Source organism: Helobdella robusta (genome assembly GCF_000326865.2).
Source record: "Helobdella robusta unplaced genomic scaffold HELROscaffold_8, whole genome shotgun sequence".
NCBI classification, from domain to species: domain Eukaryota; kingdom Metazoa; phylum Annelida; class Clitellata; order Rhynchobdellida; family Glossiphoniidae; genus Helobdella; species Helobdella robusta.
Genome location: NW_008705459.1, coordinates 5,668,618 through 5,680,996, shown reverse-complemented (window position 1 = coordinate 5,680,996; position 12,379 = coordinate 5,668,618). Strand labels below are relative to the sequence as shown.

Sequence of the window (12,379 nt, the reverse complement as noted above, 5' to 3'; positions counted from 1 at the left end):
CATATTAATCCGCGCACGAATACAAAACTGCATTTTAATAATTTTATTTTTTTTTTAATTACAAAATAAAACGTGATTGTGCTGTTGTTGATGATGTTGTTATTGTTGTTGTTATTGTTGATGATGTTGTTGCTGTTATTGTTGTTGCTGTTGTTGTTGATGTCGTTGTTGTTGTTGTTGGTGTAGTTTGCTGTTGGTGTAATTTGTTGTCGCTGTTGTTGACTCACTGCGTATGTTTATTTAGGATGTTATTTGCATACATGCTTTTCAGGCATGCACTTATTTTATTTATATTTTTGCGTCGAACCGATTTAATTTTTTTTTTATTTAAAATTATTATTTTATACCGACATATCGGGTTTTTATAACCATAATTCTACTACTTTCTATATTTCAAAAGGCCTTCCAGGTAAATAATTTTGTCAAATAACTTTGAAAAACATAAAAAAAAAACAAAAGCAAGTTGTTGCTGGTAGGTTGGCAGGCCAGAAAAACATCCATACTTTAAAGTTATGTTCTATTTCATTTTTATTCTGTAGAAATTGATTTGTATCTTGAAAAAATGGAAGTCATTTTGTTGGTTATTATTCAATTAAAAGTATATGACCTGATAGAGTTTAATATATTTTTAACTGTTTTTATTTTTTAATAATTAATTTTTTCATTAGTTTACTCATTTATATAATATAATTAATGTTGTTGATAATTTTTTTTGTTCTGCAGACAGACAGACAGACAGGCAAGCAAGAGGGCATTTGTGAACATGTGGGGCAAGTTTGTGCTAACTAAACTTTATCGTCAGCAAAGAGTACATCAATAAACAATCAAATAACAATAGAACAACATAAAACAGTAAGCAACAATACATAAAAATACATAGCAATACCCAACCATATCCAAACATACAGAGAAACAGACAACTTAACAAAGACATCTATCTCATTTAACCTTCCTAACTTTTGATTGCTGCTCAGAAGTCTTTGAGACATACAAACGAACACTGGCGTATGAGTGCATGCGTGCATATGCGTGTACATATGTGTGTACATATGCGTGTATATATGCGTGTACATATGCGTGTACATATGCGTGTACATATGCGTGCATATGCGTGTACATATGCGTGTATATATGTGTGTACATATGCGTGTACATATGCGTGCAAGTGCGTATGTGTGACTTTCAGTAATAAGAGGGTTCGAGTTGCAATCAAAACGTTTCTGGAGGTTCTGTCGTCCTAATCAGTCTTGCATTGTTTTTTTCTTAAATATTTTTTACAATTTTGAAAATTTACAATTTTCGTTTATGTTATTTGTTATCTTGTCTCTATTTTTAATAAAATATTTTGTTGTTGATAAATGTTAAACACACAATAAAGAATGTGTTATTTTTGTTAACAAGACAACTGTTCGAATTTGTCGCTTCCATTTTTTAAATTAAATTCACTTGTTTGAAAATAATTTTGCCAATACTTCGATATTATTTTCAAAGTTTTCATTTGATCTTATCATCATCAGCTTCATTTTCTTCATCTTTTCATTATCATCATTATCATCTTCGTCATCGTTATAATATGTTAGGTGAATGACACATAAAAATTTTTCATCATGAATTTTCTTTAAAAAATTTCAAATAGCGAGAAAATAGTTTTTTATGCTTTGAGTAACGATAATATTTATTGAGAATAAATTTGAGAGAAGAGATGAACGTTGTTTACACAATCGATGACGAATCGTTAAATAAATTCAGGTGCACTACCCGGACTTGAATTAAAATATTAATTAACAAATCATGAGATCATTCGCCGATCAGGTTTTTATCGATCATAATAGTTCAGAATAATTTATTAACATCATCGTCATCATTTTCATCATCATTCTTATTGTCAAAATAAATTTTATTTTATCATTATCATCGTTTGCTTCACTAATAACATCACCACAATCATCATCTTCATCTTTTCATTGGCTTATTCGTTGATGACCGATTTTTCTTTCTTTCCATTGGTTGATTTTAAATTTTCGGAGGCCAATGACGAGCTTTCAAATTTGTGACCGCTGCTTCTTTTGTCCAATAAGGAATCGCCAAACGGCTCCAAGAAATAACGTTTCTGAACAACATCATCGTTAATATAAAAATCCAAATGCTTCTTACGACTGTCCACTTTTGCTGGTTTGACCAATGGCACATTCTCATACATTCTGTAGTTGCTTCTCTTGTCCAACAGCGAATCACCGAAAGGTTCGAGAAAGTATCTTTTTTGATGTCGGCTTCCATCAAAATGGCCATATTTGCCAGAGTAGGCTACTTCATAGGGTTCAGACTGGTACCTTACATTGTCCAGCTGGCTCGGGTACAAACCTCGGTAGGAGGACCTCTTGTCCAGTAAGGAGTCTCCGAATGGTTCGAGGAAATATTTTTTTTGCATCTCGAGGTCATCATCATCTTGATCGTAAGCTCTGGCGGGGTAGCTCAATGTTCTGCTGGTTGTGATTGGTTGTGGTTGGTTGTGGTTGGTTGTGGTTGGTAGGTTTTTTTGTGGTTGTGTTGTTTGGGTTTGTTATGAATATTAAATGTCCGTTTCTAAGTTGAATTATTTGCTGAAAATTTAATTTATCAATATACCCAATAAAACATTTAAAAATTTGAGAACATAATATTGATCAATATGTAAGAAAATGTAGATAGGAGAAGGTAGGTGCAGGTAGATGCATGTTAGGAATTTTATAAAAGATCAATTTAGCCATTAATTACGTATGACTAAAATCAGAATGAAATGAATAAATGTCGATTGAATGATCTTACGGTAGAATGCACAGAGCCTGTAGGACCAGCAACAGAGTCGGAACAATACGCAGTATCAGCGCCATCTGGAAAAAAAGAAAAAAATATTTCTGAATTGAGGAAATTTCATCAAATCATTTTTAAAGACGCTAAGTAGTACCATAATTTTTGTATAAAACCGTTATTTTTGATTAAATGTTACGTTCACATCTTTTAAAGTGAAGTATTATTAAATTATTTTTATAGAAACATTAGCGATTAGAAATAATTAATGTTTTTAGGCTAATTTTTATTTTTTTAACTTTTAAAAGTCAGCTGATTTGATAAATAGCAATAAAATTTACTTGCCAATCATTTTATTGAAATAATTTAATATACCAGCAATTAATTTATGAAAGACTTGATAACAAAATTTGTTATTTCATTCTGAAAAAACTGCTCGTTCTTTGCCGGCCTAAAGTCTTCAATAGTCAAAATTCGGCCATAGACATGAATAATCATTCTAACTCGATTCAAATTTGATGATTCCAACTAGAAATAATCGCTACGCATTCATTCCATGCTTCATATTATCTAACGAAGGCACGTCATGAGTAAAAAATAGTTCCGCATTCTTGTACCAGCGTTTAGAAAATAAATAGTAACGGTGTTGCGAGCCAAATGGTTTAATGGTTTAATGATTGATTCTTTAAATGGTTTAATGGTTTAACTTTAAATCCGGTATTGATATTGCCTAATTGATACTGATGATCCAACTTTTGAGTTTTGAGTGTTGTTAAGAGCCCTGCAAAGCTAGCAACAACACTGTCCGGTTTAAAAGCGCCTTAAAACTATCTAGTAATCACATCGTATAACACGGAAAATAATATCCATTCTCTCGACAATAAAAACAATAAAAACAAAAACAAAAAACAAAAAAACAAAACGAAAAAACGACAAAGAAATTGAAAAATAAAATCGTTTGAAGTTGATTTGTTTTACAACTACTGGAAAATTGGAGATGTTTATTAAGAGGATGATTGATCGATGCATTCAAGTTGCATTTGATGCAGCAATGACGTCAGCGATGATGACGATGAGGTGGATGATGATGATGATAATTCAACTACTGACGACAATGATGGTGGTGATATACGAATGAAAATGGTAATAAAAATAATAAATAATTTTAAAAAATAAGAATATCATGGAAATTGTAACATAAAAACTATAATAATAACATCAAAAACAAGACCAACATTTAAACAAACAACAAACAATATCAAAAATTAAAAAATTTGTAAAAGATAAAAAATATATACAAAGCAAAAGCGTTAATAAAATTATCTTTTAGTCTATATGTTAATCCTAGAATGCGAATGTGATGTTGTTTACTGCTGGTTGGCTGTGTGTATGTAATGTAGGCAGAGATGAAGTGTAATTATTTGTTAATTTTCTTTTTGGTTCATACGAAATTATTATCATGAGAAATGTATTTATGAAAATAATAATTATAAATAATTTTATGTCATAAATAAATTATTAAATTTAAATAAATAAATAAAGCAAGCAAGCTAAAGTAAGTCAGTATCGACCGCTGAAATTATTAATTGAAAACACTGCTTAACAACAATTGTTCAACTCCAACACTGTCTTTCCCAAACAAAGATATAACTTAACAATGCAAGATGAACGCATTGTTGAGAAAGAATTTTTCTAATAGAAGAAAAAAAAATTTTTTTCCACTCAAAACACAATGACGATGTCGGCAAAGGCAGAATTCAAAATATATATTGGAAGGGTCATCAACTACGTCATCAACTTCGTCATCATATTTGCCACCATCATCATCATCATCGTCATCATTCTTTTTTATTTATCATCATCATTTCCACCCACCATCGATATATAACCACACACAACTCAATCGTCATCATCATCATCATCATCATCATCATCGTCATCATCATCATCGTCATCATCATCGTCATCATCCTTATCATCATCATCATCATCATCCTTATCATCATCGTCATCATCATCATCCTTATCATCAATATGAACATTTTTACATCGTGATTTTTCTCCTTATTATCACATTCTCTACAAACTTAACCACCCACATCTCCAAACACAATCAACTTAGTTACGAAGAACAGATGGCACTAATGCACTACTGTACGGAAACAAAACCACATTCGCCAAGGGATAGAGAATGAAAATGCGGCAAATTGGCGAAAATTTGCGCCATTTTTTAACATGTTAATGTCGTTGTTTATGATTTCTATTTCTGATGAAGTTTCAATTGCAGAAGAACGTTCCGCTAATGCCGTTGCTAGCCAATAATAGTTAATGTCACTTGAGGAAATTTTTTTATTTCGCAAATAAACTCGATTACACGCTTTCGTGAATAAAAATACATAAGTACACAAGCAGATAAACAAACAAACACACAGACAAACAAACAAACAATACAAAAAAAGGATTATGAGAAAGACAAAAGCTGACAAAAGAAACACAAAACATTTCAGTACAACAAAGTTGTGTACTATATATACAAAAATACATTCAAACATAATACTTTTAGATAAATATATAGACATATACAATACAGCATTACAACATCATAGTACAAACAAAATAGTACAGAAAAAAATCTTACATACAGACATGTAGACAAACATACAAAGATACAAACACAAAAACAAACAAACATTTAAATTAAACATCATACAAATGTACACATACAAACATACCGACAGAGCACTTGGAAACATATAGACAGACATACAAACATTTAGACAGACATATAAGCATTCAGACAGGTACAAAAACCTCTATAACAGAAACAGACACGACAAAGACAGACTGGCAGACTTTGTTAAATTTTCTTCTGACATTAACCAAGAATTATTTAAACTAACGAGTTAACTAATTGTATATAGTTTCATATAATAACTACATCGTCGTTATCGTCATCATATTTTTGGTTCATGTCATCATTTTAATGTTCATCTTTGTTGTCAGCATTTTTGTTTTATCATCATCCTTCCTAATCATCATAACTTCACTTAAGATCATTTCATTATCACATGTACAGTTGAAATGAGAGCTAGATGAACGAATGAATGAAGGAATAGATTGATAGTTGGATAATTGGATGGATAGCTAGATAGTTAGGTAAATAGATAGATGGTTGGATAGATGCATGGGTAGATAGATGGACGGACATACAGACGGGTGAATGAATAAACACATGAATAGCAAAACAAAAGTATAAAATTGATATAGAAATAATTACATAGCTCCACCAACCGGTCAATAAACATAAAACAAAACAAAAATTAAATCGAAAGACGAAAAATTGTAAAGAAATAAATAAAAAATAAACGCGAAATAAGTAAGATTGATAGATATATGGAATAACGGAATGGATGCTTGCATGGTGCCACAGATATCATCAACAGTGTATAAAGAAATGCATGAATATATATATATATATGTAGGATAGTTCATTATATGACCAAATTGTTCATTTACTTATAAACGTTATAAAACTGTCAGACTATCCATAAGAGAGATGAAAGTCAGTGCTAAAGATATTGAATGCAGACACGCAAATTTTTCATCAGTTATCGTCTGCTTAATCAAGAATACTACTGAGAAGGATAGTTAAAGATACACTCACACTTATACACACACACACACACACACACATAGATGCACGCATACAGACATACATTTACACACATGCATATATACACATACATACACATTCATTATAAGATTTGGTTTATCGTAGCAATTCAACTGTTTTCTTTTTGTTTTTTTTTATAGACAGTGCTTTTGAGAAACATTTTGTTTGTAATTAGCGCTATACAAATTTTCGAGTAATAATAATACACACACATACACACACACAAGGAGATACATATGTACTAAGTAAAACGTAAACATGCAGACTAACACATACACACATTTCTTGGCTATCTTACAGGAAAAGTTGCATGATTGAATTACACTTTTGAAATGTTAATTTGAAATATATTTGTTTTTTTTCAGGATATACCGGATATCCGGACGTGGAGTCTCAATTAGTGTCTTTTTCCGTTAAAAACACTGCACGCGATAGGCGAAGGTCTCTGCTTTCGAGCTCTGCCTCTCCAACACAAGAGTCAGGCGTCTTAACCATTTCGCTACATTGCTACTAAATATACAATAAGCAGATAAACGACCACCAAACAAAACACACACTCATGTAAACAATCAAACTAATTTATGAATTTCAAGCATCTATTTATACATACATCATTTTTATATCATGATACACGCCCCTCTCCACACACACATACATACACACACAAACACTTATACAAACACACACACACACACACAACACATACACACACACACCTACACACACACACACACAACACACACTAACACAAATTTAAACAATAGTTCGTTTAGCTGACAGTGAATGAATACGGTCAGAACAACGATACATAATACGTTCGAAGAATATGCACCGCCGGAACGCAAATAAATCCTTATAATGTAATGTGGAACGCACAAATTGTAGGTGCTATTATATCTCTTTCTCTGTATGTGTGTGTGTGCGTGTGTGTGTGTGTGTGCGTGCGTGTGTGTGTGTGGGTGGGTAGGTGTATTTTCTTGTGTGCGCGCGTATATGTGTAATAACTTTGTTCGTTTTCAATTAGGGCTTGTATCGATCGGAGCGCATGGAGCCTTATGGATAAATAAATAAGTTGAATGATTGAATGGAAAAATGAATGAAGGAATAAACGAATGAATGAAAAAATAAATGAATGAATAAAAAATAGAGTGAACAAATGAATGAATGATGGAATGAATGAGTGAAAGAATGAATGAATAGTTGAATAATGATGTTAACAATGAACAATACATCTTCCGCTATAGGGTTCCTTCACATGGTGTCTGATGCTTGGATGGTTGGTTGGAAAAAATTGAAGACAGCATACACACACACATACAAACACGCACATACACACACACACGAACATACTCACAGACATACAAACATCTCAAACACATATACACAGACATTTTAAACACAGGCACACAGACATCATACATACACAAACATCTTAAACACATAAAAGCAAACAATCGCAGAGCAATTTTTATAAAATAACCACGCAAGAGTTTATTTGAAATTTGGTCTGAAATGAAATATTATGCCTCCACTACACTATTTTCTATAGTACCATCATTTATGAAAACAACACCACACACATACACACACACACAAACAAACATCTGTACACAATTTTACGGACCAACATATATTTTTCATATTTTATTTTGTATCTAAATGAATACTTTTAAAAATATTGAAATTAAACCATTTACAATCAAAACAAATAATTCATGAATATATGGAAAAAATAATTTTTGAAAAAATTGTTAACAATTAACGCAAAATCAATGCTAACAATGTTTATAAATTAAACATTTTAATTCTTTTCAACGTTTAAATGAAGTTTAAAAAACAAAAATGTTCGGTTTGAAATGTTTGTGGAAGTTCATTGAATGAACTTCAAATAGAATGTGTGGTTTTTTTTCAATCTCCAACATTCACTGGCAGCTGTATTCAGTGCAAGTTTCTGCGTTTTGGAAGTTAATTTCCTCCAAAAGCACATTTTTTTACTTCGTTTTAAAATCATTTATTTTATTTTGTTTTTAAAATATAAAATTAATCGTAAAAGTAAATAAACCAAAGAACAAAAGGTGAATTCAGACACAAGATTTTAACGTACATCAGACTTCAAAATGACAAATAAATTTAAAAAAAATACCAACGCGACAAACAGAGGAAACAAACGAAAATATGAAGATGGTATTAGAAGGAGAAAAAAGAGCTGCCCAAAAAGCACGCATACGTAATCGGTCGGTTGGTTTGGCGGGTTAGTAGGCTGAAATGCTTTTCACATCTATGCGGTTGCTCTGGATCACAAACTCTAAATTGCAAGATTTTCTTAAAACTCTTGCATCCAGCATCGCTATGGTTATAAATATAAAAACTAAGCACGTGTGACCAAGCCACCCATCACACGTACACACACACACAAACACACACACTCATTTACTCACAAACAAGTACACACACGCACATACAAACAAACAAACTTACACTCGTACATACAGACAAATCGCATACATATACATGCATAGAAACAACGTTACGTGCAATCGTTAACAAGTGTACGAACATAAACATGCAGTAATTCTTAAGACAATACATAAACATATACATAAACACAATATGTATATATTTGTATACACGCGTTGGTATGCTCCTACAAAGAAGGTATAGACACATAGATAGAGCGGAAGCAAGCATATATTAACGCGTGCATAGACAAAATGCTCATTCATAAACAGAAATTGCAAAAATTTGCATTTTGAATGGGCAGGTAATTTCAACTTGTATACTGTCGATGTAACAGAACAATAAAACTTAACGAAGAATAATAAACAAAATATCAATAAAAAAAAGAGAGCAATTAACGAAAACAAAAAACAATAATAACAAATTATACAACAACAAACAACAACAAACAACAAGAAAAATAAAATGCGAAAGACGATGACGATGAGCCCCGATACGAATGCATGGGTCGCGTAACTTTACAGCTCCTTTCGTAATGGCTGACAGCGTAGATACTTTCTTCGCATGCTAAATCTTTAGAATTTACTCTCAAGAAGGTTTGGAAAAAAGTAGAAAAATAAATTTTGATGGTCTGTAGAATGGAGTTGTATTTTTATTTCAACCTTTTCGATTCTTATTTTCTGTCGGTATTCTGTTACTGTTTGTTAGTGGCAGTATTATTATCGATAGTATTCAAGTTACATCATCAGTATAGTAGTAGTTTGGTTTGAGTGAGTAGTTGTACTGGAGATAATGAACGAAAATGTTTGTAAAGTTTAGATACAACCAAATCAAAAAGTTATCTTGATACAATAATTGTATCTTCGTCCTTGATGATTTTATAGTAGAAATTTGAAGTAAAAAAATACAAATTTGTAGTAAGCTTTTCATCATTCTTAATTATTTATAAATTTATTTAAATTACACCGCTAAATAATTTTTAAATGTTTTAATTTATTTCCATCCTCGGTCCACTCAACACTAATTGATCATTTGTAACAGTTTAATCCAGAAACGTCCAGCATCAACGCTGCAAAATTTTTAATACTCATTTGCCCAAGCACACATACACGCACACACAAACATACTCTCACACACAAATATTCACACACGCACACACAAATATTTATACAAACACACACACACACACACAAATATTTACATACACACGCACACATACACACGCACAAACATCTACATTTACTATTTTTTTCGTTCGATATATTTTGCTTACAATTTAATTTACGCTACACAAACAAGTGAAACTCATCTTTGCAAATATTACACACGTGAAGAAAAAGATGCTTATATACAAAAATACATACAAGACAAATATTCATACAAAATTTATTTGACAAAAATAATTATCTCTGCCTAGTCCATCTATTAATCTAAATTTTCAAATGTTAAATTTTGAAATGTGGTGTTTTATTTTGATAGAAAATAATCCATTCCAAACGTTTCGAAATGTTTGAGAATGAAATATGGAACTGAAAATATTTTTAATCATGTTACGTAGTCAGATGAATTGCGGTTGTCTAGTGACTTTATAAACATGTTGTCCATTTATAATGCTATCATGTTTGATTGTGTCTTTTATTGGTTAGTTCATTGATTGGTTGACTAGTTGGTTAGTGGGTTAGATGATTGGTAGGTTGACTAGTTGGTTAGTGTGTTGGTTGATTAGTTGGTTGTTGGTGATGAATGTGGATGAATGCATCAAAACATGAACAAATAAATAGAATTGTATTTTATAAAATTACACAAATATCTTATTGATCAAATAATTGAACAAACATCACAGGTAAAACAAATGTAAATTTTTAGCTATATTTTGCTCATCTGTGACTGGCAAATAGCCATCTTCTAATGATCACACGAGTGTACTCTGTAACTCTGTGAAGAAGACGACAGCTTAATGTGAATTATTATTGTTGTTTTTTCCACTGTAGTTTTGTTGCTGTTGTTGTTGTCGCGACAATACCGTTGTTGTTGGTTAAGGGGTTCAATTTTAGCTAATCAATTTTAGCAAATCAGGCAGTAAAAATAAAAACCACAATCAAAAACATCTATCAAAACAAAAATCTAGCAATACAACTTTTAAAACAACAACAACAATAAAAAAACACAAAAAATTAACAACTACACAAACAACAACGTATAAAACAACATCTCAATAATAAAAATAATCATTTGGCAGACAAAAGCGTTTGACAATGAACAAATGCGACGCAGAAAAACATTTCCCCATCAACGTCTCAGTGATGCACTAAAAGGTCCTAATCAAAAAATCTTCCTTCTGCACTTATGTAACAGTAAAAGTACTAAAAAAATAGTAGTAGCAGCAGTAGTAGTAGCAGTAGTAGTTGTAGCAGTAGTAGTAGCAGTAGCAGCAGTAGTAGCAGTAGTAGTTGTCGTTGTTGTAGTAGTACTTCTAGTAGTAGTAGTAGTAGAAGAAGAAGTTTTAGTAACAAACAAGCGAATAAATGATCAAGACAATATAACTGGCGTAAGTGGCGTAGCATTTAACATTAGCCTATGAAAAACCAGCAAAGTTTATTTGTCGGTGTGTGCGTGTGTGAATGTGTGTGTGTTAATGTGTGTGAGAGTTTGTGTACGGTATGGTGTGGTGTATGTGTGTGTCTGGTGTGTGGGTGTAATATTTTAACAGCATTAAATCAAGCCAGACAATGGCAAGGATTAGACATGAGTTCTTTGGAGAAGGTTACCGTAAATTTTTATTTTTATATTTACTTTGCGTTAATTTATTATGGTTTTGAAAGATTTTTCAGGTGAATTTTTATAATTTTATTGTTATTATTACTATTATTAATCAATGGCGTGATGTCGTTGGAGCTTTCCCTGGCGACATTAATGTAATTTGTGTTAACATTTTTTTTATTACATTAAACTATAAAACACTACATCAAAAAAAAATTTTTTTCAAAATGATTTCATTATACATTACCGAGCAAACAATGGGTTTATCATAAAAAATTGACCAAATATAATAAATTTTATATTAATTTATTTTCCGTATGTATGACAGTTAAAATGTATTCCTGTTGAATATTCCATATTATATTAATTTTAACCTTCCCTATTCTCTCTCTCTTTCTTTTTCCCTTTCTCTCTCTCTCTCTTCTCTCTCTCTTTTCTCTTTCTCTCTCTCTTTTTTCTCTCTCTCTCTTTCTCTCTCTCTCTATTCCATTTTCACTGATGATGTTGGTGATTAATTATGAACAAACACGATGATGATTAACAGCATCCTAATCTCTCCAAGTTATCATTATTATCCTCATCAATATTACACAATCATCTCATCACCGGCTCACGAATACAACATTACAACATATGAATATTTAATAGTACTACTATACTGATAAAGTAAGTAATAGCAGTAGTAACATATAAGGATGAACT

The 12,379-nt window shown here is 31.4% G+C and overlaps 1 protein-coding gene across 1 annotated transcript; it reads right to left on the bottom strand.

Annotated features, from left to right (window-relative positions):
- Positions 1-1,969: 1,969 nt before the first annotated feature.
- HELRODRAFT_165895 (hypothetical protein) lies at positions 1,970-2,870 on the bottom strand (the record flags this gene model as incomplete). The annotated part of the gene is made up of 2 exons (XM_009032363.1): positions 1,970-2,483; positions 2,806-2,870. 2 exons carry the CDS (start codon positions 2,868-2,870, stop codon positions 1,970-1,972), a joined length of 579 nt encoding a protein of 192 aa, XP_009030611.1.
- Positions 2,871-12,379: the final 9,509 nt, after the last annotated feature.